This window comes from Mytilus californianus, unplaced genomic scaffold (assembly GCF_021869535.1).
Source record: "Mytilus californianus isolate M0D057914Y unplaced genomic scaffold, xbMytCali1.0.p SCAF_4, whole genome shotgun sequence".
NCBI classification, from domain to species: domain Eukaryota; kingdom Metazoa; phylum Mollusca; class Bivalvia; order Mytilida; family Mytilidae; genus Mytilus; species Mytilus californianus.
Genome location: NW_026262690.1, coordinates 117055459 through 117083310, shown reverse-complemented (window position 1 = coordinate 117083310; position 27852 = coordinate 117055459). Strand labels below are relative to the sequence as shown.

At 31.9% G+C, this 27852-nt stretch overlaps 1 protein-coding gene across 2 annotated transcripts in view; it reads right to left on the bottom strand.

Annotated features, from left to right (window-relative positions):
- LOC127739222 (uncharacterized) overlaps window positions 1-27815 on the bottom strand; it is a 72915-nt gene extending 45100 nt beyond the window's left edge. For both annotated transcript variants that reach the window (XM_052250834.1, XM_052250835.1), the window contains exons 1-9: window positions 27713-27815; window positions 26065-26102; window positions 25515-25555; window positions 16070-16165; window positions 15456-15580; window positions 10579-10668; window positions 8640-8754; window positions 8102-8155; window positions 5854-5915 (exon numbers count right to left, since the gene is read on the bottom strand). In XM_052250834.1, the coding sequence (XP_052106794.1) occupies window positions 5854-5915; window positions 8102-8155; window positions 8640-8754; window positions 10579-10668; window positions 15456-15580; window positions 16070-16165; window positions 25515-25555; window positions 26065-26102; window positions 27713-27775 (684 nt within the window). In that variant the 5' untranslated portion in view covers window positions 27776-27815. The remainder of the gene's footprint in view (window positions 1-5853; window positions 5916-8101; window positions 8156-8639; window positions 8755-10578; window positions 10669-15455; window positions 15581-16069; window positions 16166-25514; window positions 25556-26064; window positions 26103-27712) is intronic.
- Window positions 27816-27852: the final 37 nt, after the last annotated feature.

Sequence of the window (27852 nt, the reverse complement as noted above, 5' to 3'; positions counted from 1 at the left end):
TGGACCATGTCCTAGGGGCCAGGGACTCAAAATAGTCGTCAAACTGATATGTACTGATAGTAATGCAACTTCATATCAAATATGAATGATCTATCACAATTAGTTCCTATCAAACTAACTTAAGCAGATAACTTAACATTGAAAATTGCTAGTTAATTCAAAGTTGCTGGACCATGACCTAGGAGCAGGGCCTTGAAATAGTTGTCAAACTGATATGTACTGATAGTAATGCAACTTTATATTAAATATCAATGATCTATCACAACTAGTTCCTATCAAACTAACTTAAGCAGAAAACTTAACAATTGTTGACGCTAACGCCCTTGTTGTCACCGTCGCTGGAAAAGCAATCCCTATGTCTCACTTTCCGCGACTTTCATCACAGGCGAGACCATTAGGAGATGCTGTATGATTGCCAATGAAACAACTTTCAACCAGAGTTCAAAAGACATAGAAGTTAGCAACTATAAGTCACTCTACAGCCTATACAGTATAGTAGGCTATAAAATGCCCTGATATGAAAAATGTGAAACAATTTAAGCAAGTTTCCTTTTGATTAAATTGCATCCTCACTTATTCCTGTTGCCAAATATTTGGCTTTAAGTGGTCCTTATCTTCAGTAAAGGGCATGAACTTTTTCGAAAATATGAGGAATATATGTATTTTCTTTATTTCCCATAATTAAATAAATGTTTTGATGAGATATTTATCTGCCTTAAATTAATATCTGCCAGATATATAATAAAAGAATGTTGTGACCACTTTCAAAGATGTTCTCAGTTTAGCAAAAATGAGGCATGTGTAAAGTGGAAAAGTAAGATGTCAAATCTTAGCTCCACCTTGCTTAGCGTTTTTTTTTTTCAATTTCAAATATTTTGCTGAAACATATTTCCATATTAGTCAAACATGACATATTCAGGATCCAGGATTTGATGTTATGAGGTGCTCCTCAGAATTAGGAGTTGGGAACCATATTTTGACAAAAAATTGGCTTTTTTTTTTCTTCTGTTTTTAGGGGGCTGTCTGCACCTGAGTTATATATTGTATCAAGTTTGTTTAACATCTAATGCAAAACATCTTTCATGCTATCAAACTTTTGCTTTCATACCATCATTTGACCTTAACCATTGACCTCTTTACTTCCCAATTTAATAAAGTTCACCTTTTTATATCAAGGATTTAGCTACATTTGATGAAAATAAACAAATTCAAGGTTAGTCATGTCTACAGTACAAGCCTTATGCATTACACCCTATATGTGACCTTGAACTTTGACCCATCTTGTCATGACCCAATACTGAGCAAAGTGTCTGTTGTGTCTATAAAGGATGACAGACAAATGAACATGTGATCGTAAGATCATGTGATACAAAAACAACTAACTATGAGTAATAAAAGCCAGTACAGTAAGCCTATGGCCATATACAAATTATGAGTTTGTCTATCATTTAAGGAAATAAATGTATTTTCCCGTAAACTTTTCCTTAGTGAGAAATGTCACTGACGGAAAGTGATTGATTTGCAAATTTTATTACATCTAACATTGCAAAACTAGGTCAGTCATAGTACCACCTCAAAAGCGAAATATGTGTATTAAAAAAATTAAAAGTACACTGTCTGGTAAATTATGTCTGAGGTTAACAGTTATATAAAAAATTATAACAATATTTGTTTTCTTATGTTATCTACATTAAATTTAAGATTTCAAGAAGACTTCTTCATCATGCCTCACAGGAAAAACATCAAAAGTGATTCAAATGTTAAAAAGTCAGTGGATATCAAAGGGATTAAGATTAAAAGATAAACGACAATGCATAAAACACCAAACAGAAAACTAAAGATTGAGAAACACAAACCCAACATAAGACTTGAGATGAACTTAAAGAGATCTTGAATGGTAAGCAATCATCGTCTAATAGTGTCGCCTATAAAACGTTGAGTGTTATTTAATTGATCCTACCTAGAAAACCACAAATATGAGCACCTGGGTGTTTCCCCTACGGCACGCAGCTGAGTAAAACATCTTATATATAAATAAAAGATAGATGTGGGATAATTACGTCAATGAAACAGCATCTCAATGATAAAAATAACCAAAAAGATATCTCAGAAAATTTGGGTTTAAGGACAATTTGAATACTCAATATAGATATTTAACTTATTTATATAGGGGGGGGGGGGGGAGGGGGTGGAAGCACAGGCATTTGTCTCTGAAAAAAAACACCTATATACCTTAATCTTAATATGTAGTAAGGTATATAAAAACAATTTTTTTCAGAGACAAATGTCTTTGGGGTGAAGTTAATTTTTGTGTTTTTACATGTATTTAAAAGTACATTTTCTTACCATAGATCAGCATGTATTGAAGATCTATAAGAAAAAAAGAAATTTTCAAATACATTTCTACACATGTTGCAAATCAACATTTCTTTACAATGATATATCATAAAAGTATTTTAGCATCATATATATTATGATACTGAAGACATTTATGAGTTTAAAAAGTAAAATTTCTTAAAAAAAATAAACAAGAGCTGTGTTTTGAAAAAAAATGTTATATCTTTGAAAAACATTAAGTAAATTTTATGTTGCAACTAATTTATGACTGCTGTGAATATAAGATTAGAAGAAAACATATCATTTAATAGTGAGAAAACACTTAGAGGTACTAATTTTTGTGAATTTTAATGAATGGTAATACACAACAATTTGTATTTTATCCCTTAATTTACTATGTACAGACATATAAAATTCTGAAGATTGGAAAGTACAAAGTCTGAGTCACAGTCTCGTCTTAACCTTGTGTTCCCTCGTGCTCATATCAAACCACAACCAAATGCATGATATTTATTTACCTATCAATCAAGCATAAAGTCTGAAACTGTAATTTCAAGAGCTTGCTGACCCAGGCTCAAATGTTGAAATTAGCATATCCAAGACTCTACTATTAAAATTCTAGGCAGACTATAATGGATATATGTATCTTGGATAATAGTATCCATCAGATATTTTGAGTACTATTTCCAAATGGCCCATCAGAAACCCATAGTGGTTAGAATCAGGGACTTGCTCTATTTTTAATTAATGATAATTGTTTTTTCAAATATCAGTAAAATTTAAAACCAGGAAAAAATATACATCATTTGATATGATTAAGTGATAACAAGCTGCAAATCTCCAGATAATGTGATAAAACTACACAAAGAAACAATTGCATAGGATTTCACATAATTCATTCAATAATTATCTTAATAGGAGTTTGAACACTTTTATTTACAAATACTTAGGAGATTATAAATGGGACTAGAACCAAAAATAATTCAACTACCTCAATACTTTTTTTTAATTCTAAACCCTCCACATAGCTGCCAACACACCAGTTCTATGGGGGGCAGCTTTTTTTCCTTTGAAAATTAAAAATCTCTCCCTTTCGGTCTGTCATATGTGAGATAAATCAAAATATCACCTTATTTTAACCCCATATATAATTTGAGTTATTTATACATATTTTCTGCAATTGATTTTCACTGTATTGCAAAGATAATGCTCATTTGCATTGTAAAAAAAACATCAAAGGTCATCAAGAATGTTGTTTTAACGAATTAGATCCATGTATAGATAATTAAATATTATCAGTTCGTGCTGAAATATTAAAATACTCTGCATCTTAGCACAAACTTTTGATTGAAAGAACAGTATAGGATTGTATTTTATACGCTTTAAATAAGTTGCAACTGAAGTAAATAAAATGCTTCGCTGAGCGCAGCCTGATACGACCGCAGTGGTCGAACCCTGAACAGTTGGGGCAAATTTGGACACAATATTCAAGCTTGATACTGTCTGAATTTGGATTGTGATCAAATTTTTGATAAATATAGGTTTCTGACACAAAATAAATGTGGTCAAAGATCTTACAAATCTATTGCGCAATACTGTGCAATTGAAGATTACTTCTTGAAACATTATCAAAAATTCGAAATTTGAAAAATTTTGAAAAAAAAATATGAATCCCTTAAAAAAATTGGAAAAAAAAATCCCCCCCCCCCCCCAACTTTTTGAAACCCCAAAAATCAATCCCAGCCTTTCCTTTGTAGTATGGAACATTGTGGTACAATTTCAGAGAGATCCAAACACTTAAACACACGTTATTGTCTGGAAACTAGAAAAATGCTTGTTTTTGGCCCCTAATTCCTACATGTTTGGGGCAATTAACCCCAAACTCAATCACAGCCTTCCCTTTGTTATATGGAACCTTGTGGTACAATGTCAGAGAGATCCATACACTTACACACAAGTTATTGTCTCGAAACTAGAAAAATGCTTGTTTTTGGCCCCTTTTTGGCCCTTAATTCCTAAACTGTTGGCCCCATAACCCCTAAAATGAATCCCAACCTTCTAATTGTGGAATTAAACATTGTGGTTCAATTTCAGAGCAATCAAAATACTTATACACAAGTTATTATCCTGAAACTAGAAAAAAATGCTTGTTTTGGGCCCCTTTTGGGCCCCTAATTCCTAATCGGTAGGGACCATCATCCCCAAAATCAATCCCAACCTTCCTTTTGTGGTATTGAACCTTCTTAAAAAATTTCATAGAGATGCATTCCCTTAAACTAAAGTTATTGTCCGGAAACCAATGTGTCTTTGGACGACGACGAAGCAGACAACAACGACATCATACCATTATACGATCCCAAAACATTTTTTGCGGTCGTATAACAAATACCATCTTGAAGTTTCAATATTCAGAGGTTTTTGAAAGTTTAAAAGCAATATTAATGCATTTGATTTAGTACAGTTTCCTTTTGCTTAAAAATGTGCCATGATACAGAGGGGGAAAAAGTAGAGTCAATTGCTTTAAAATTCAGTGAAATACAAGAAATTATACATCTGTTATAAATGTTTATTTTTTCATTTTTTTGCTTGTTGAAATTTTATTTTCAAACACCATCTGGGATGGAGTATAGTTATTTTTTCATTTATTTTCAATGTAATACATCTTAAAAATTACTGTATAATTAATACTATATATATATGTATATGCTCGGAAACGGGCCCTTTAATTGGATTTATTAAAATATTCTTATTCTTAAAAAATATTCTTATTCATATATTTACAATAAATGTGAACTAATATAACATACATGTATCTAAATAGTCATTCTGGTTTAATATCATTGGATTTGTCCATTGTTTACTCTGAATTGATGGTGCTTCAAAATTGTGACCAGTTTGCATATAATAAGAAAGTTTGTGTCATTAATAATTGGATGACTTAAAATTGTAAACAAAGAGGAATAACTCTGACAAGTTTAAGAAATAGGCTCACTCTATCAAGAGATATGACTTGAATATTGATTATTTTCAACAGAAATAACAAAAAACATTTCACAGAAAACATACAATATCTCTTCTTTTCCATAAAAGAAAAAATATTTCATTAGACAATTATAAAAATACACTTTTTAATAATACTTAATATTTATTTTTTTCATCCATATATTAGCAAACAGAAAATCCTAGCAACAACTAATTTCATACTTGACCATTAAAAAGCAAGGTAGGAAGTTGCTGACCAAATACAAAGTAATTTTGTTCAGTAGTACTGAAGGAAACCAGAGAGCAGGGAGAGATTCTAAAGCAACTGCCAAGTGCGGAGTTGGAACTCACAACCTCATTGTTGACAGACTGGTTATACTGTAAATGAACTACTTAGACCACTCTGCCACTAAGGTCCCTCAATGCAACTAATAAAGTAATGTTTTATTTCTGAACAATACTGTTGGATAACTTTGATAACAACATTCATAAGAAAAGTAGTAAATTTTTTTGTGAAATGAAAACTGAACTTACCTGTGGGTCAGCTAGATATACTTGTACTTTGGGGTTCTTTTCTTTCAAGTAAGTCCCAACACCTAGGAGATAAGTAAAATGCTGTAATTATTCTAATCATGTGCCTTTCATCGTTATGATCTTTTACAATTTTTCATCAGTATAAAGGAGACTTAATAAAGCTTACTTTTGTTAAACGTAAAACTGTCAAAGGGAGGGGAAAAAAAGACCAAAAATAGCATGACAAACAGATTATCAGGTTTTCAGTGTATAAATATCGTAAAATATCAGTTGCTTAACACAGTTTTAAGATTTTGAGCTCTTACGGTACACTCACTGCCAAATTGGTTCACATTATGGGTGGCAGCTGATATTTTACGATATCAATGTGTAGAAAACCTGATAATCTATACTAATCAACTATTTACTGACATTATCAAAAATAAAAATACATTGTCAACCATTTACAGACATTATCAGCCATCAAACAGACATTGTCCAGCCTTTAACAAACATTACCAACCATTAATAGACATTATCAACCATTAACATACATTTTACAGCCGACCATACAGTATGGGTTTTTCTTGTTGTTGAAGGCTGTACAGTTGCCTATAATTGCTTACATCCACTTCATTTGGTGGATAGTTGTCTCATTGGCAATCATACCACATCTCCTTATTTTTATATTACCAACCATAAACAGACATTATGTAATATAGATACAATGAATAAGCGTTGATTCATGAAAAACAAACCATTCGCCCTCCGGGCTCAAGCGTTGAATAAGCGTTGATTCTTGAAAAAGAAACCATGATCCCCGAGGGCGAATGGTTTGTTTTTCATGAATCAACGCTTATCCATTGTATCTATAACTTAAACTATTGTGTTAATGTCTTTTCAAAATTAAAGCCTTTTCTTAATTAGAAGGTATTGTAAGTGAGTTTAAATAACCATGGTATCATGTTCAACGATGCATTACTAAACATAAGATCACAACTAACTGGTTAGAAAAATATAAATATAACACAACACATCTGTCTTTAAATTAACAGGCATCTGCATATTAACTGTGTCTACAAAATAATACATATTCGAACTTATTCTTATAAAATTTAGAATGGAAATGGGGAATGTGTCAAAGAGACAACAACCTGACCAAAGAGCATATATTAAGTATAAGTATGTTACCGAAATTTCTAGCAAGAAGCCTAATTCTAGGCACATCACGATTTACTCGCATAGGAATTTGCGAATAAACATTTGTAAAATTATGTAGTAAAACAGATGAAATCTTACTATATTTATAAAACAAAAATGGACATATTGAATGTAATCATTTCCGTTTCACATATGTGAAAGAGCCAATAATAATCCAAAAATAAATGGTAAAACTCGCTATTATTACAAAAATATCCACAATTACATACAAAATAAGAAAAAAACAGAAAAACTAATAAATAGGAACAACAAAGAGAATACAGGGATTGAACCTAAAACGACAAGTCCCTACCTTTAAGGTGACTCTTTAACTCATTGATCTTAACCATGCTAACCTCGCGGCTATCAACTTATACTATACGATTGCCTATTACGTATATATAAAGGTACAAGCCCTGTGTGTCCGTTGTATGTCATATGTTCATTTATATATATAAAATAGACATTTATATTGTAACCAAGTGGTAGCTACAGGTTTCGTCGATATGTTGATGTCAGTCACACATAACAGATTTCAATGACGGGTTCGATTCCCAGTGGAGGCATATAAAAATTAAAAAATGAAAGGTAAGTTTTTAAATTAATTCCATTAGTGAACAGAAATCAGTAAATTAGCAAATTCAAACTTAATGAAATTAGGCACACAAAGGAAATAATTGAATATAATTTGGTGAATCCATTTCAGCGACAGATTTAGAAAGTGTTGATTCTAGAAAAAGAATCCACGGTATAAAATGAATAGGCTGACGTCACGACAATGGTTTAACAACTATTAACAAACTTTACCAACCATTAACAAACATTGTCAGCTAGAAACATACATTATCAACCATGAACAAACATTATCAACCATTAACAGACATTATCAACCATTAACAGACATCATCAACCATTAACAGACATCATCAATCATTAACAGACATCATCAACCATTAACAGACATCATCAACCATTAACAGACATTATCAACCATTAACAGACATTATCAACCATTAACAGACATTATCAACCATTAACAGACATTATCAACAACAAATGTATAGCTTACCTCCCAATGTTCCACCAGTTCCTGTACCAAAGACAACAGCATTCACTTTACCACCTGAAAAATCATATTTAATCTAAAGGTATGTTTTTTTGTACATTATACGGATTTAACATTTACAAACTCCTGTGATATAGAAACTACTTGATGGATAGGACAAACACTATCTGCCGTACCTTAAAAAGGAATCTGGGAGACATAATACAGCATTTGAAATAAAAAATGTTTGTTACAAAAATACTTTGGTTTTGGTTTTTCTAACTTTCTTAGAAAAAGAAAAAAAAAAAGAAAAAATAAACCAAAAAAAAACCCCAAGAATAACAGTTGACAGACTGGTCAAAATAATTATGACGTCTTGAAAGGCTATTATATTTTTTTGCTTCGACGCTTCTATTGATAGACCTACTCACAGTATCACAAATTCATGTTCTGTGAACATAGAAATGGTGGTCAAAAATCTAATATGGCCTACATATTTTTCAGGGTTTAAAAAAAGAAGCAAACCAACAAACAATTTAAATGTACCTTCTGTTCTACCTACCTGTTTCTTGCCAGATTTCAGGGCCAGTCGTTTCTATATGAGCCCTTTTGTTTGCTGTGTTATCAAACTGATTGGTCCAAACAGCATTCTCTATACTCTCTGCAAATCTTTTAGCCTTTCAACACAATAAAAAAAACTTAAATTACTACAATTGAAGACCAATAATAGCATAAAGTAAAAAAACATGATATTTTCAAGATTTTAAAGTTGACAGTAGTGACAAGGAAAGATTAAAAATGTGACTGCATTGATTATGCACACTCAAGATCAGAGAAACCAGTTTAAATTAAGCTATATTTAAAAAAGTGAGCTGTCAAATGACTGTTGTATCAGGATAAACAATGAAAACTGTAATTCAGAAATTATTGTAAACATTTATTATTTCAATTTTGACATGATAAACCAAAATTTGAGATTATTTATTGCAATTTCAGGGCTGCATACAGATTTATTATACCTCACTTATCATTTTCTATATAAAATAAGTACACAATATTTTCACTATTTTTCAAATTGCAAGCGTTGAACTAATTGACCAGTCAATAGTTTCTAACTATTTGCCCTCAATGAAATTATCTGACCGCAAGTGTCATTACATTTCGCAGAATTTCAACTGCAGCTACGGGATTGGAGGATGTTGAGAATACAGCTGTCCTGTTTTACCAATTACGTTTAGGGTTAACGTCAGTGCGGGATGTAGCCTTAGCATTCAGAATATATATGAAGTAAACGTTAAACAGTATGGTTGTGTTTCTGCTTTGTATATTACGATAGTTGCTTAAGCCTCAACATTTATTGTCTGTTGTCTCTTTCGGTATTATAAAACACTTACTGACTGGATATTTGTGAAATAGTAAGTTTATTGTCCCCTCGGATACAACTATTGCCTTCAGCTACGCCTCAGGGCAATAAACACAAATGGCATTGACATTGCCTTGGGAATGAGAAGCTCCCACTAGCTTGCAGAACCAAAGATAATCTTAAATAAAAAAAAATAAATGGAGAAGGTTTCCATGGGACACAGGTGATGCCCCGCTTGCATATTATGTTATAAACGGACATAACTAAAGATTTCACTCACCCACATTCGAACTTGATCTGTGTTTTATGGTTATAAGCATTGTGTATAAGTTTCATAACATTTGGCTGAGGCAAACTAAAGTTAGAGAATGGAAACCAATTTTGGGATGCACATGTGTACAGACGTACGTACGGAAAAGAGTAACACTTAATGCCCCCTTAGCCTAGTGGCGGGGCATAAAACATGTTGATTCTATATGGTTTGTTTGTGTCATTAGGTTGCTGTTCCCCCTTTGATATGTACCACACACCTCCCTTTATTCATAAAAAAATGTGTACTTTGAATGTCTTCACTCCTCAAGCAGAGAAAGAACTTTATGTTATAACAGTATTCTATAAGTTCTGCAAAAGGAGAGAAAGAACTTTATGTTATAACAGTATTCTCTAAGTCCTGCAAAAGGAGAGAAAGAACTTTATGTTATAACAGTATTCTGCAAAAGGGTCATAACCACAACTAAAACCAATTAATCAAAAATAGCCTTTTTTTTAAAACTACTTATTGAGCAGAGAAATGTGTGACCTTATAATTAGACTATGTGAGAAACTGAATCACAATAAAATTGCTATGCTAATTATCATAATTATGATTGATCTAGCCTCATATGGCAAAGACCATTGCGAGATTAGCGATAACAAACTCTTCACAGAAACTTCCCACATTACAGTTTGTTTCTATGAAGTTAAAATTGTTCATCTTCAGAAAATAATAACCATGTGCCCTTGCCACCCCCACAAAAGATGACAGGCTGGTGATTAACAGGAGTGTCTCTTTTGTAAAGGTACATGTTGTATTACTAAACAAGGTAGACCATTGTAAATCACAAAGCTTGATAAAATCTTTTTAAATCAAAACGCATACCTGATGATTGTAATTGTCTGGGTCCGTCCATGGTACAACTGGAACTGGCCGTACATCTGCACCAAGCAATTTTAACATTTCTATTTTCTCCTAGAAAAAAAATAACATTATTTAAAACTAAATACTGTATAGTAAGCCATAAAAGGCCCAGGGATGACAAAATATGAAACAATTCAAAAGAGAAGACTAAGGGCCTGATTTAGACTACACCAACAACAAAGAAAAAACTCTTGGAGTGGGGGTATAATTATGATTTTCAATAGGCAGATTTTTTTTTGTTTTGCTGCATCTATCAAGCCATTTTTCTGCAGTAGAGATCTAGACCAAGGGCAAAGTTTAATCAAAGGCACATACAGAATGAGGCAGGTTTAACTTAAAATAAGGAGAAAACTATCCAACAGAGTTCCAATGAAGCAAATTTAAGCAACTATAGGTCATGGTATGGCCTTCAACAATAAGCAAAACACCAAAGACAGCAACAAACCACAACCACTGAACCACAGGCTCCTGACAATCACACATAGAAGTGAGGGGGCCAAACATGTCTGTGAGCACTCAATCCTTTCACAACCTGGGACAGTGGTACAACAACAAAACATAAGATTAAACTGTATTGAAAATGACTGGACTCATCAGTTTTGCACTTTGAACAAAAAAAAACCAACTAACATATAGACAAAAGACACAAAGTTCTGATCTAAGAGTACTCACAGTTACTGAAAGCTAATTCAAAGCCAATAACAACTAATAATAAATAATGTTCTCCAAGACTCAATTAGTACACATCCAACAGATTTAGTGTAAGTTAGGTTCTGAATTTAAAGATTTTTTTAGATAAAGGTGATCCACAAATTCAAAGGTTTATAAAGTTTTGTTTGCAGAATTGATAAAACCATGAAAACAATTATCCTTGATTTTACAATTTTTCCTCAATCCACAAATATTGTTACCCTAGAAAATAAATGAATCCATAATAATATCTTTGGTCTAAGATCAATGGACCTTTATGCAAAGCGTGAAATGTAGGTCATCTAATACTTCTTAATAGTGATGTACTGCACAGGAAGACTTAATTGGGGGGAAAATCAATGATATAGTACCAGAGAACAAACAATTAAGGAAAACATATGGGATACATAGCCTGACTTGGTACAGACACAAAACATAGGTTGGTTAAACTATGATGTAGTTGTCAAGGTACTGCCTCTACCAGGTGCGGGTCCAGGATATTGAAAAAGTGAGGCCCCCTAGCACCCCAACGTTTGGAGTGATACTTGTAAAAAGTCTATGCTTTTATTATATATGAAGCTCCCCACTAAATCTGCTTGTCTTCACTTTGTTATTTGTTGGAAAATTAAAAAACAATTATTGCTTATCTTTATGTTTTCAGATGTTACACAGGTCTATTGTACTAATTACACTTAAATTATAAAACAAAAACAGGGTTACAGTAAGTGCAATTGTAGATGGATTGTCTAGAAGTGTCTAATTGTAACGGGAGATGGGTGACGGAAAAATATGATATTTGTAAAAAGAAACCATGTTAATGATAATCTAAAGTTCCATAAAATGATAAAATGGAAATTGTAATGGGAGAGTGGTGTTGGAAAATAAATCTTACAATGAAAAATGTGATATCTGTAAAAAGAAACCTTAGTTAATCTAAAAATCCATGAAATGATAAAATACTGATGGTTTTTATAATGAGGATAATCTTATTTGTAAGATTACACCAATCTCAAGTGTTAATTGGAAATTTTTTGTTTGACATCGCTCAGTTTTTTATCGAAATTCTGTTTCATCTATATTTACACATCCTTACATAGTAATTGCACTATAAAGAATGTAGTTACATAAATCAATGTCCAATTTAGGTCACTAAATATCATATTATATTCAATGAAGACAGCCTTTATTACATACTATAAGTAGGTTATGATTTAGAAACATTTTTAAACTTTCAAAATAATAAAGTTCACATAAAAGATACATTTTACAAAAATTTCTAAGAATATATTAAAAATTCAAGCTAGCTGACAGGGTAACAGTACACGTTGAGGTACAGGTGAACCACAAATTTTAATGTTCAACGAAGTACAAATCTTCAATTTTCTATAGGCTTGCATGTATGCAGGCTTTGAAAAACTACAAAATCAAATATCAACATTTTCCTTGAACAACAAAAATTGGTATCCAAGAAAATAGTAAGTGTTCTGACTTAAAGATCAAATCCACGATGTTTCAAATTCAATGTAAGCAAATTACCACTATATAAAAATTAGGAGATGTGGTATGATTGCCAATGAGACAACTATCCACCAGAGTCCAAATGACAAACATTATCCCTTTTTGCACATAACTTTATATGAGGTATCCAAAGGTACACCAAGGTTAAACTATCCAACAGTAATGTAAAATCAGTTCTGCTGTATGGATCAGAATGCTGGCGAATTATACAAAGTGACATACAGAAGGTAGAAGGATTCCACAACAACTGTCCCAACAATGTTCACAGAATCTTTCAGCCAAATAAGATAAGCAATAAAAATCTACTGTAAAGAAGTAAATGCAAGAACAGCATTGATCAGATTAAACATGTTTTTAGATGGCTAGGGTTCGTTTTTGGAATGCCAATTTAAAGGAACAAAAGTGGCTCACAGCTGGATACCACCAGGAAAGTGAAAACCTTGCTGATCTTGTATCACCTGGAGAACAGGTGCAGTCCAGCTACCAGAGATTTGCTACCCCTGGGGGCAAGCTCATGATAGGGTTGGGGGGCAAGAGACAGGGAAGATCAGAGAAAGTTTGTGGTAGCCTTTTGACCAATTTTGAATCAATTGGATAAGAAAGTAAGTAAGAACGTAAGGTCAACAAAGGTTAACTATGATGTGATAATAGCATTATTGCTTCTTTCATGAATGATTTTGTAATTATCACATTCAAATTTGCCACTTTAAAATTCTAGCATTATTACTCATCAATAAAATGACCAGATCAGGGGTGGATCCAGCCATTTTTAAAAGGGGGGTTCCAACCATAAGTCCCCATTCAAAAGCATTAATTGTCAAAAAAAAGGGGAGGTTCCAACCCCAGGAACCCCCCCCCCCCCCCCCTCTTTCCTGCAGATAATTCACAATCTGATTATAGTTTTATCTTGAAGTATCTGTTTCAGTAATTAACTATATTCAAGGACAACAACAAAGGATGTATACAAATTACTGAAAGAAAATAGGATGTAATTTTTCAAATATTACATATAATCTACAATTAGGGGATACAAATTATCAGTTAGTTTTGTTGCTTTTAATATTATAATAACAGATGCAATTGACCATAATTGACCAACTCTTTATATCATTATCATCCTTAGTACTTTACACATCTAATGAACATTGTTAAATCTCAATTACAGGGTTTTAACATGTAATATTCGGTTATTTTTAGGGAGGCAAAATATAACTATATAATGTCTATTTATTTGTTACTGTTTAATATAGAAATAAGGAGAGGTGGTTTGATTGCTAATGAGACAACTCATCTACAAGAGTTCAAATTACGTGGATGTAAGCAATTATAGGTCACCGTACGGCCTTAATCACCACTTTTGGCAAACTTGGCTGTTATCAAGAACATACAATGGTTGTTCCATTGCAAAAGTTAGTATGCAATATTTTCCAAGTATTGACTATTGCAATATCACTTGAAAATAGTGAACAAAGATGACACTTTAGGTAAACATGGTATTCATTTTTCCCTTCAGATTATAAGCTGCATTCACAAGGTCATGCTATGTAAAAATCAACTGAGAGCGATATTCATCAATATAAGTTAATTAACCCTATGATATTTGAGGGACTTGGTAACAGAGTAGAGATTGTGAGTTCAAACCCTGCATGTGGCAGGTGGGTTTGACTCCAATCTTAATTGAAAAGGATTGTAAATTTTCCTGCCAAAGGTTGATGGTTCTCTCCAGACACTCAGGCTAACTCCACCAATAAAAACTGACCGCCAGGAAATAGCCAATAATGCTGAAAGTGCTGTTAAACACCAATCAGTCAAATCAAATAAAAAAAAAGACGTGGGTTGTTAAAATAACACTTTCCTGTCCAAAAATCAAATACATATACAAAGGTCTGGATGGGATCCTTCTTTTCTTTTTTCCTTTTCTTTATTTATTTTGCCCTTTATTCTCTATTCTTTATATTTTTTTAGCTTATTTTTCTCTCTATTTTTCATTTTTTTTTTTCCTTTATTCTGAACTTTTTGCCCATTATTCTCTATTCTGTAAATCCCATCCATACCCTCATATACCCATAATTATGGTGGTATCTAAGTACGATGCTGAGGAATATTTGTCTGTGACTCTTTTCACTAAATATCTTACGATTAAAATCTATTGTAAGTAAAACTGTGCATGTCTTAAAAGTAATTTTGCCCTTAAGATTTTTTGTGAAAAGTGTGGCTGTTTAAGTCAATCAATTCAAAAAAGTACATGGACTCTAATATCAGACCAAGAAATTCCCAGACTTGACTGTGCATTTTAATGTAGATGTAGGCCATGTTAATTTTCTACTTATCCAAATATGTATTTGGAAATAAGATAAAAACTGGGACTATAATACTAAGTATAATAGGCCCAGATAAAAATAAATGTTCTTTTACAAAAACGATTCATAAAATCAATATAATATCAGATTCCAATATGGTTTAAATAATGATATAATCTTTTCAAATGAAATGTAATTTTTTGTTGGGTATATAGGATTTGCTTAGAAATTTGATCTTCTCTGCATTCAAATGTCACATCATACTTTTGTCAACCACAAAGTGAAAAATTTGACATTTTAGTATATGAGTCAGGAGGAGTAAATACCTACTTGTGACTGGTTGTTTGGCATGTAAATGACACATTTGTATCCCATGGCAAAACACATGTGTGCCAGACCTATTCCTGTGTTGCCAGCTGTTCCTTCAACTACTGTGCCACCTGGTTTTAACTGTCCTGAAATCGTAAAAAGAATATGTAGTATAATTTGATACAATTTACACATATTTACAAAATTTCACATATAGTTCACAAAATATCTTATACTTCTAACAATTACCTTAAAAGAACTTGTATTCATGGGGAATTATTTTATGGAATGACTGATTTATCATTTTTATGGCTGCTTAAAGACAATCAACAAATATTACATGCATATCCCTTGCAGTAACAAGTTACTGTGATACCATCATACATTGCTTTAATTGTACTTAAGAACAACATGCTGCATCAGATTTCTAATGTTCTGACTCCATGCAAGACAGTCTTTGCTATTACTCCTAAACACTGTGTGCTTGACTGAGAATAGTATCAAATTTTACAGCAGCAAATATCAGTTCTTTAGACTCTACTGATGTGTCAGAGTGCAAAACCAAAAATCATAGCTGGTGTAAACAAGTATTCAAATACAAAACTAACTTTGCTTTATTTGTTTAAGATTTTTACCCTTTTCCTGTGCATCTTTAATTAAAAACAATGCTGCTCTATCCTTTACCGATCCTCCACCATTACAAAATTCAGCTTTAGCTAAAATTTCACAACCTACAAAATACAAAAATCTGTAATAAATCTTATTTCACAGATTTTCTTCTTTCTTACATAGTTCTACTTAATGTGGATTCATTATAATTCGTGGGATACCAATTTTCATGAATACTTGGATAAAGGAACACCGCAAATTTAAATTTTCAACGAAGTACAAATTGTCTACATGCTTGCATGCAGACTTTTGCAGAACCAAGAATCAAAATATTCACCAAAATACAAGTTTTCCTCAATCCATGCAAATTTGTACCCCTGAAAAATAAATGAATCCACTGTATTATAAAATTTCACAGCCTGAACATAAGATCTAAATGTTTAAGTTTTCCGAGTTAAATTTTTTTACAAGCTAAAACTTTTGATTATTGTATTTTCCAACTTTCTAAGATGTTTTGGGAGGTTATGATCAAGCAATTTGAATTCAAAAATTAAATTGTACTGTATAATATCACTTTTAGAGTTTAAATGAAATTTTCTTTTCAGAAATACTTTGATATTACCATGGTACATAACTGTTTAAGTAGTATGACACATGGTTTTTTGGGAGGGTGGGGTATGATTTATCTAAGCAAACTTTGCTCTACTATTTTTGTATTAGTCAAAACTTTTATTAGAATACCTATATCTGACAACAACACTTTAAAGTGTCTGCAATTTTGTTAAACTTGGTCGACATCTTTTATATAAAAAAGAAGATGTGGTATGATTGCCAATGAGACAACTCTCCACAAGAGACCAAATGACACAGAAATTAACAACTATAGGTCACCACACGGCCTTCAACAATGAGCAAAGCCCATACTGCACAGTCAGCTATAAAAGGCCCCGAAATGACAATGTAAAACAATTCAAACGAGAAAACTAACGGCCTAATTTATGCATGTTAGCGGGATACCAACCCTCCCCCTAACCTGGGACAGTGGTGTAACAGTACAACATAAGAACGAACTATAAAAATCAGTTGAAAGAGGCTTAACTCATCAGATGGATAAAAATACAAATACTTTTACCTGTCTGATAGGCATCAACTGGACAATAAACATATTACTGTAAATTCAGAAATTATTGCGTGCATTTATTATTGCGATTTTTGAAAAATTTTCAAAAATCAACAAAGATATGAGTTTAATTATTGCGATTTTAGGAAAAGCTTCATAAAGATATATGTATTTGATAACAGAATGTGAGTTAATTCTTATTATTGCGATACTCAAGTAGTCACGTTATTCGCATTAATAAAATCCTCAAAGAATTTACAATATACAGAAATTAAGTACTGAGGTACAAAGCTTGGTACATTACATTTTGATGTCATAATGTGTGTTGCTCTTGGTAAGAGTTTGAATAATTAGGTATACAAATGTGTTGGTATATGTTGAATGTTATAAAAATAGAGTGTTATGAAACCGGTGACTAATTAGGAGTGGAAATTGTTTTTTTTCTCATTCTATCAACAGAAATAATCATCTCTCCAGATGAAGAATATAGTAATGTAATTTGAGAATCGTATGATATATATATATATAATATATAATGAAGCATTTAATGAGAATGTCAGGTAGATCTTTAAAGTACAAAATACTGAATATAACTTTTACACATTTCAATCTGATACAAATATATGAAGAGAATACACCAACATGTATTTGGTTAAACAACTTCTGCAACAAAATGCATACCTTACTGCCCCAAATACATTTGTGGACTTATTCTGCATGGTGTGCATGTCAACTAAATGATGCATTAATGTTAGTCTGGGCCTGCCTAGTCTCACCAAAAATTAGGCCTTTTTATCAATTGATGAAATTACCCCATGTGTCATATTTTTTCTCTCTATTTTTCATTTGATGTAAGAAATCAATAATTGGTAGATTGATTTAGCTTGGTCAATAATTCAAACATTATAAAATAGCCTTCAAGTAATTAGTTTGTTTGTCTTGATAAAAAAATATCACATTTTTTAAATAAAAGTTTAAAAACGTATACTGACAAGCACAGGGGATATTGTAATACATTATACATATATAATTGTAGACTCAGGTCTTCATGTCCATATCCAGGTTTTTAGGGCTCCATAACTATTCATCTCAGAGTATATAATTCAACTTTACACACTTGGCAATACGGAGAGACATTTTTGGAGAAAAAAATCCATGTTGCTTAACTAATCGTTAGCAAATCGAGACTTTTTGTGACTTAACAAAGATCAATGGGTTTTAAGACCTTGAATCGCTCACTTGTTGAAAATATGCCATTTTGATATTTACTTTTACCTTTTTCGCAATCAGTTTTTTAATACCTTTTTGTAAAGCTTATTTGGTGATGTTTGCTTCCATGAAGATTTAATCTTGATTGCTGATCCATGTGAGGTCAGACATGTAGACCTTGCAAGGATCCAATTGTGCTAATTAGTTTTAAATTTCAGTTAATACCTGTTAGAACACATGAACTACTAATTATTATAATGTGATAAACATATGATCTGGAGTGAAATTAGAAACAACTGAATCTTCAATCACATTTCTCAACATGTGAATCAATTAATGCAAATCTTTTAACATACAGTGATTACAGGATTTATTTTTACCAAAACAAATAGATTATTATTAATAAATCTCATGGTTTAAATTTCAGAATACTTTTGCTATCCTCATGTGTAATGGACTAAAGGGAAATTCATATCTATTCTCCACTTCAAAATGTGTTCAGTGGGAAATTCCATTCAAAATATTCTATTGATTGATTGTTCTTAGTTTAACACCCAGTGACAAATTATATTTCATGTATATTCAGGTCTAAGAACAAAGTAGTTATTATATTCAATCTGTAGGACCTAGAAAATTGGAATGCTACTGGAAAAGGAGGGTCTGTTGGAACAATGATTTTATTGGTTTTTATCAAAATCCTTGGTTGGAAAGGGACATAAATTTTGCCTTGCAACAGGCAACCTTACCCATTCCTAACAAAGTTGTTTTATTTTTTATTATATATGTAACCAATAGGGGCACAGTTGTTACTCTTGTCTTGGCTCCCTAAAGGTTACGGGGTCATGATTTTATTTGTAAAATCATTAGAAAAACAATTAAACTTTGAAGGTCACCAATATCAGGAACTAGTTGTTGCAGTTCACGAAGATCCAACACATTCAAGTTATATAATTTAATTCCAAGCCAAAGTACTAATATAACATATACAAAGGACAATGTCAATATAATGTGACTCCTACTGTATCTTACTTTCTAACTCAAAGTATATTACTTCTGATCGTACTCATTTTACAAAGTTTACCATAAGTATTTATACTAAATATCGAAAATAGACAATACTCAATTAACATGACAATACTCAAATTAAAATGACATTTCATAACTTTAAGCTATAAGTGACAGCATTCACATTAATTAATATAAAAGATAATTATAATTTATAATACTCATATAATCTTATTCTTTCATTTTCCTATACAGTAATTTTCACACCTTTAGTATGAATTAATGTCTTTCATATTAATTTCTGTTACTCAATAAATAAATCTGTCACAAACATTTGAAAATCATATGTCACTAATTAAGATTAACACATTATTTGTCTATACATGTAAATATTTGAATTTGTAAATAATATCTTTTCCAAAAGTCCAATTTCTAAATAAATGATAAAATCAGAATTAAGTCCAAATAAGCCTGGTGACAAATGGCTCCTCCTCAACAAAAAACACGTCCTCGTGTTTCCGAAGTTAATAAAATCGTCCTCTATTGTTCCTGCTGTAGTAACTAGAATTAAACGGTTGTCCTTGATTATAAACATTCTGTGGTTGATTCCATGTCTGTTGTTGTTGTTGTTGTTGCAATTGTTGCTGATATTGTTTTATCTGCATCTCAAGCTGTAAAATCTTTATATCATATTTTTCTCTTTCTTCTCTTCTTCCCATTGTTGATTCTTTAAATATATCTACCGTCTTTTGTAACTGATCATAATCTAGTTGAAGATCTAAGTATATCGGATGTTTTTTCACTATTTCATTATACTCTGCATCTATTTTACTTTTCTCTTTATGTTGTTGTTTCATTAAATTAGTATTCACTGTTATTATCCTTAAATTTTCTGCCCTTAATAATTCATTTTGCCAATATAGATCATTAATATTCAGGTTTTCTGGTGTTGATTTAAATTTTTCCAATTCTTGGCGAAAGTCTTCATTTTGTTTCACATATAGTTGTGCTCTTTCCCACATTGTGTGCAGCTGCTCTTTTAGATTACTGATTTCTTCATCTTTTTGACTGTTCTGATGTCTAAAATTTTCACGGTCAATATTATTCTCCTTTAATTTTTCTTTAATTCTTTTTAGCTCTACTTTTGTTGAATTATTTGTTTCTAAAACACTTACGAAGGCTGTATTTCTGATATTTGAAAATGGTAATTCAAACATTGGTTGTTTTCTGTCCATATGTTGAATGAATCGGGATCGGTCCCTTTCTGTTCTCCTCTTACCTTTCACTTTTTTATTCCTTATAGTTGTTTGTTGTTCTTTTGCTTTCACTAATGGTACACGAGCAAAACACATTCTAGCATAATGTCCCTTTTTTCCACATTTAAAACAAGTTTTGAAATTTGCAAAACAAATTCTGTAATGCAATACTCCACATTTACCACATACTGGTCTTTGACTAGGAAAGTTCCATAATCTCCATTGCGGTCGTAAATTTATATCCATGTTGTTAGTTGTTGATCTGGGGAACACTCACTTGCTGCTGTTTGAGGTATCTTGAATCGTTGTTGAACTAAGAAGTCAACGTGCCGCGGGTCGTCCACCATATGTAACCAATAATAGGGGCGCAGTTGGGACTCTTGTCTTGGCTCCCTAAAGGTTACGGGGTCATGATTTTATTTGTAAAATCATTAGAAAAACAATTAAACTTTGAAGGTCACCAATATCAGGAACTAGTTGTTGCAGTTCACGAAGATCCAACACATTCAAGTTATATAATTTAATTCCAAGCCAAAGTACTAATATAACATATACAAAGGACAATGTCAATATAATGTGACTCCTACTGTATCTTACTTTCTAACTCAAAGTATATTACTTCTGATCGTACTCATTTTACAAAGTTTACCATAAGTATTTATACTAAATATCGAAAATAGACAATACTCAATTAACATGACAATACTCAAATTAAAATGACATTTCATAACTTTAAGCTATAAGTGACAGCATTCACATTAATTAATATAAAAGATAATTATAATTTATAATACTCATATAATCTTATTCTTTCATTTTCCTATACAGTAATTTTCACACCTTTAGTATGAATTAATGTCTTTCATATTAATTTCTGTTACTCAATAAATAAATCTGTCACAAACATTTGAAAATCATATGTCACTAATTAAGATTAACACATTATTTGTCTATACATGTAAATATTTGAATTTGTAAATAATATCTTTTCCAAAAGTCCAATTTCTAAATAAATGATAAAATCAGAATTAAGTCCAAATAAGCCTGGTGACATATAGAATTAAGGAGATGTGGTAGGATTGCCAATGAAACAACTATCAACCAGGGACCAAAGGACTTGGTAGTAACAATTATTTGGCACTGTAAGGCTGCCAATAATGGGCAAACCTATACCTTAAAAAAATAAGCTATAATAAGCATGACAAAACATGAAACAGTTCAAAACAGAAAAAAACAGCCTGATTAAAACTAAAAAAAAAGAAATGAAGAAGAAATAAGGCAGACAGCAGGTAAAGACTTTAACAAAATAAAAGGCTCATGGATAGGGACAGGTACATAAAGAATGTGGCGAGGTTAAACATGTTTGTGAATGCTCAACCCTCCCATTAACCTTGGACATTGTTGTAACAACACAAAATAAAAACAAACTAGAAATATGAGTTGGAAATAGCTTGACTCATCAGATTGGCAGTGTAAAAATCATGTTAAGATGTGCAATTAGCTAAGTTCTATTAAAAAAACCTATTTCAGGGGTTCATAAAGTAATACCTGGTAATAGTGTTAAAACAATCCGAAAGCTCTCCTATTTCCTAATTTTCATGTAACCCTAATCTAACCCTTCGGCTAACATTATCCTAACATTATCCAGACCCTTTTCCAATCTTACTCTCAAAAAGAAATCATGGCTAAGGGACTTATCATTTTTTACCTAGGAGGGGGGCTGGTCATTTTGAAATGAAACATACAAAATTTCTTGATCCCCCCCCATAATATTCCACTATTTTTATTTGATCCCCCCCCCCCCGTTAAAACATTTAAAAATTATGATCCCCCCTCTATTAAACATGCCAAAATTTTAACATGCAAAACACGTATCATGTTATTTCACGAAAATATTGAAAATGAAATGTTCTCAGTGTATTGAGTCCAAAAACACACTTGAGGGAAAATTGCCTTGCAATAGGGCTCTTCCATGAGGCCTCTTCCATGAATATTAGTAGGTAGAGCAAGCCAGTGCTTTGAATAGCTTTTTCTGACTTTTTTTTCTTATTTCCTATATTGGGCTATTAAGGAAAACTTTATCCTAAGTAACTCTGTAAAAAATATACATTAAAAAGTAAACTTTTTGAAACAGTAACAACACATTATTTACTTAGAGGGATCTATTATATGTCCCTCTCTTGAACGCTGCTTAAACTTAAGTTTTATGTAAGGCCTTATTGAAACCTCCATTGAGTCGCTAAACTTTTATATGGATAGTTCATGCTTACAGCTTGAACAATTCAATTACTCATTTATTGTCACATTTCATTCATAAATGTTTGATAGTAACCTCAAAATTTAGATTTTGGGCTAAAAAGTACAAATTTTGAGGGAGTGAGAGGTATAACTGGACCCAAAGCGATCTTGTAATGAAACAAAAAGATACATAAGTGTTGTTCGTCATCTCAGAATCATCTGTTGTATCAATATTCAACTGTTTGTATGCAGATTAGATGAATATTTAATCATTTATTGGAAAATTTATTGCTATACACTATATTCTTCCATGATGCGGCGTGATTTGTATTTTTGGACAAAATTTTGCACAAATCGCTGTAGATTTCGTTTTAATTTATACTTAATTTCTCTCAAACTATTAAGCTGATTATAACAAAACTTGGCAGTAATGCTTCTTAATTTAGTGATCGAAGTGAGTGAAATATAACGACTAAATTATTCGGATTATGAAGCACCTATGCATTTTATATGGGACAAAATGACACAAAATGGCAGCTTCAGATCCTACATCACTAAAGTCTTGTGATGTCTTACTTAATTGTATATGAATGGTGTTAAAAATATATTTCATTTTGACTGTTGTAATGTTCTTCTTGACATTTTGTCTCCGTTGAAGTATGTGAACTACTTATTTCTATGTGCAAAAAATATTGATCCCCCCACATTAAATTTATAAAAAACTAGAGGCTCTAAAGAGCCTGTGTCGCTCACCTTGGTATATGTGCATATTAAACAAAGGACAAAGATGGATTCATGACAATATTGTGTTTTGGTGATGGTGATGTGTTTGTAGATCTTACTTTACTGAACATTCTTGCTGCTTACAATTATCTCTATCTATAATGAACTTGGCCCAGTAGTTACAGTGGAAAATATTTTGTAAAAATTTACAAAAATTTACAAAATTTATGAAAAAATTGTAAAAAATTGACTATAAAGGGCAATAACTCCTTAAGGGGTCAATTGACAATTTTGGTCATGTTGACTTATTTGTAGATCTTACTTTGCTGTACATTATTGCTGTTTACAGTTTATCTCTATCTATAATAATATTCAAGATAATAACCAAAAGCTGCAAAATTTTCTTAAAATTACCAATTCAGGGGCAGCAACCCAACAACGTGTTGCCTGATTGGTCTGAAAATTTCAAGGCAGATAGATCTTGACCTGATAATCAGTTTTATCCTGTCAGATTTACTCTAAATGCTTTGGTTTTAGAGATATAAGCCAAAATCTACATTTTACCCCTATGTTCTATTTTTAGCCATGTCGGCCATCTTGGTTCGCGGGCGGGGTCATCGACACATTTTTTAAACTATATACCCTAATGATGATTGTGTAAAAGTTTGGTTAAATTTGTCATAGTAGTTTCAGAGGAGAAGATTTTTGTAAAAGATTACAAAAATTTACGAAAAATGGTTAAAAATTGACTATAAAGGGCAATAACTCCTTAAGGGGTCAACTGACAATTTTGGTCAAGTTGACTTAGTTGTAGATCTTACTTTGCTGAACATTATTGCTGTTTACAGTTTATCTCTATCTATAATAATATTCAAGATAATAACCAAAAACGACAAAATTTCATTAAAATTACCAATTCAGGGGCAGCAACCAAACAACGATTTGCCTGATTGGTCTGAAAATTTCATGGCAGATAGATCTTGACCTGATAAACGATTTTACCCCATGTCAGATTTGCTCTAAATGCTTTGGTTTCAGAGATATGAGCCAAAAACTGCATTTTACCCTATGTACTATTTTTTAGCCATGTCGGCCATCTTGGTTCGCGGGCAGGGTCATCGGACACATTTTTTAAACTATATACCCTAATGATGATTGTGGACAAGTTTGGTTAAATTTGTCTTAGTAGTTTCAGAGGAGAAGATTTTTGTAAAAGATTACAAAAATTTACGAAAAATGGTTAAAAATTGATTATAAAGGGCAATAACTCCTTAAGGGGTCAACTGACCATTTGGTCAAGTTGACGTAATTGTAGATCTTACTCTGCTGAACATTATTGCTGTTTACAGTTTATCTCTATCTATAATAATATTCAAGATAATAACCAAAAACTGCAAAATTTCCTTAAAATTACCAATTCAGGGGCAGCAACCCAACAACGGGTTGTCAGATTCATCTGAAAATTTCAGGGCAGATAGATCTTGACCTGATAAACAATTTAACCCTTGTCAGATTTGCTCTAAATGCTTTGGTTTCAGAGATATAAGCCAAAATCTACATTTTACCCCTATGTTCTATTTTTAGCCATGGCTGCCATCTTGGTTGGTTGACCGGATCATCGGACACATTTTTTAAACTAGATACCCCAATGATGATTGTGACCAAGTTTGGTTAAATTTGACCCAGTAGTTTCAGAGGAGAAGATTTTTGTAAAAGTTAACAGACGACGCCGGACGACGACGACGACGGACGACGGACGCAAAGTGATGAGAAAAGCTCACTTGGCCCTTCGGGCCAGGTGAGCTAAAAATGAACCCCCCTTTTCCACATACAGAAAAAAAACTTGATCCCCCTGCATTTTGACCAGCCCCCCTCCCAGATAAAAAATGATAAGTCCCTAAGACGAGTTGATAAACTTACCTGTTTCTTGACTAACTTTGTTAAGTCTTACTAAAGGAGTCCTGTAACAAGAGAAGGCTGTAAACATATACGAAGATAGAAATATATAATTACAGTCTTTTGTAGAAGTCCATTTAAGTTTTTTTCATATATTGAATTAAATATTAAGTATGCATATTTGATTTTGATAAAAATATACATTTTAAAGTCTTGAAATGGAATTCAATGAGTAAAACAATATCTGGTCATATTGATTCAAACTGATTCTATGTGTGTTTTGTTTTCCAAAAAAATACTTAACTAAGTATTCCTCATTCGAGTCGTTTTTACTTTTTTAACTAATTTTTCACAAAATTGCAACCGTTATTTACACATATTTCAACACATATTTTTCAATGTCAATAAATGCAAATCATTTTGAAAAAAAAACTTGTTCATATTATGTAAAGAAAGTGTGAAAACTCAAGAACACAAAATATCACAAATAATATTTGAAGAGCACTTAATGTCATTTTTTAGTACAAAAAGATGGTAATCTCAAATTGAATAAAATTCTCAAACTTATGCATACCTTCCTACCATACCAACAAATCCATTTCTAATTGCTTCCTAAAATAAAAAATAAGAAATGCAATGTATAATAATAAATTGGCAAATTAAAAAAAATGTACTGTTACACAGAATCCAACTACGGTATATATACAAAAATTGATACATATGTAAGCATAAATCTTCTTTAAAATCAAAACTGAATGTTAGCATACACAAAAATCAAACATAATTCAATTTTTCCACAGTATAAAGAAAGATAACTCTAGCATCATTATAGGAGTAAACACATTTTTCTAGAGGTTATTGATGTGTAAACTGGGGAAACTAGCTCACAAACTGAATAAAAGTCTGAATTCTTTTGTCAACTAGCTGACTCAAAATTTGTGTTTCAAGACTATAGCACACTGACCAGTCCATTCATATAGCAGTCTGATTGAATAAAAAAGGTATGACACTTTGTCATGTACATGACAAAATAAACTATCCATTAAAATGCTAAAAAACCAGTCAATCAAAGGCTGATTTAAAAAAATATGTCATGAAGACTTAACAATTTGGTCATACAAGTTGTCATACATTTGTAGATGGCTTATGCCCTATTTCTAGATTGTGCCTAGATCAATTGCTACAAAGATTGAAATTGTTACAGTCAATATTAAAAAAAACATCTGCTTATTAAATTTTGTTTCCTTTATGTTTATCACTTGTCCCATAAAACCATTTCTTATTATAGTAAGTAATCTCCTATGTTTACATTCCACAAACTGGTTTAAGAAACATGCAAGGAATGTAATGTGATTGAAAATATTTAATAATAATAATAATATCTTTATTGCCATACTTTTGTATTTTATAATAAACAAGATATTGATTGGAATTTTTATTAAAGTAAGAAGTGAAAAGGATTACTCTGACTCATAGCTGACCTGTCTTTGCTCTTTACTCCTTACCCCACCTAAGCGGAGGAGTGACAATTATTAAATTTCAAGTCTTTGGTTTGAATCCACTGGGATTGAACCCCAGTGGCAGATCAGTGTATCAGTAACCTCTTCTGTAATTGTTACATAATTATCAGATTATATACACTGTAAGTCATTTGTAAACAAACACATTTATGAGTCATTTAAAAGGCCTTGCACCAGTCTGATAGATTAAAATTCCATTAAACAATTTGTCATAAAAAAAACCACCTGATCAGAATGTCTACTTTTTTTCATTTTCAACATTTTTCTTTTAAAAGGTCAATTACAGATGCTTTTGCCATTGTCCTTTGAATACTCAAGACATTTTTCTTATACATCATTGGATATTTCTCGATCAGCTGTATTGGCCCTTGATTCTTTGAGTCTCAGGACCAAAACAGCTGACCTCGAATCTATAACAGGGCCAATACAGATACAGCCAGTTTAAATAACACTTTACTATACATATGCATTTTGTTGAAGGCCGCATAATGACTGTCAGATCTTGTCATGCATTATGCAGTCATTCTATTTCAAATCAAATAAATGTATTTATTTTGTCCTAATTTATTTGACTCTTGTATCCAAAAAATGGGTCAAAATAAGCAGTCACCCATATTATTATGTCCTTTGACAACTGATTAGCATTTGTCTTCAAATCAAAACATTATTTAGACGTTGTAACTTTTCTGTTAAAACACTTACACTGGATAATTGTGAACTGTTCAAGCTTTTCAGAAGAAAGGCTGCAGATCTTTTGGACAGCATGATAAATGAAGTGCATGTCAAAAACTAGGACGAAGAAAGTGAAAGTAGACTGGTTTCCGATCGCAAAGTGACCAGCG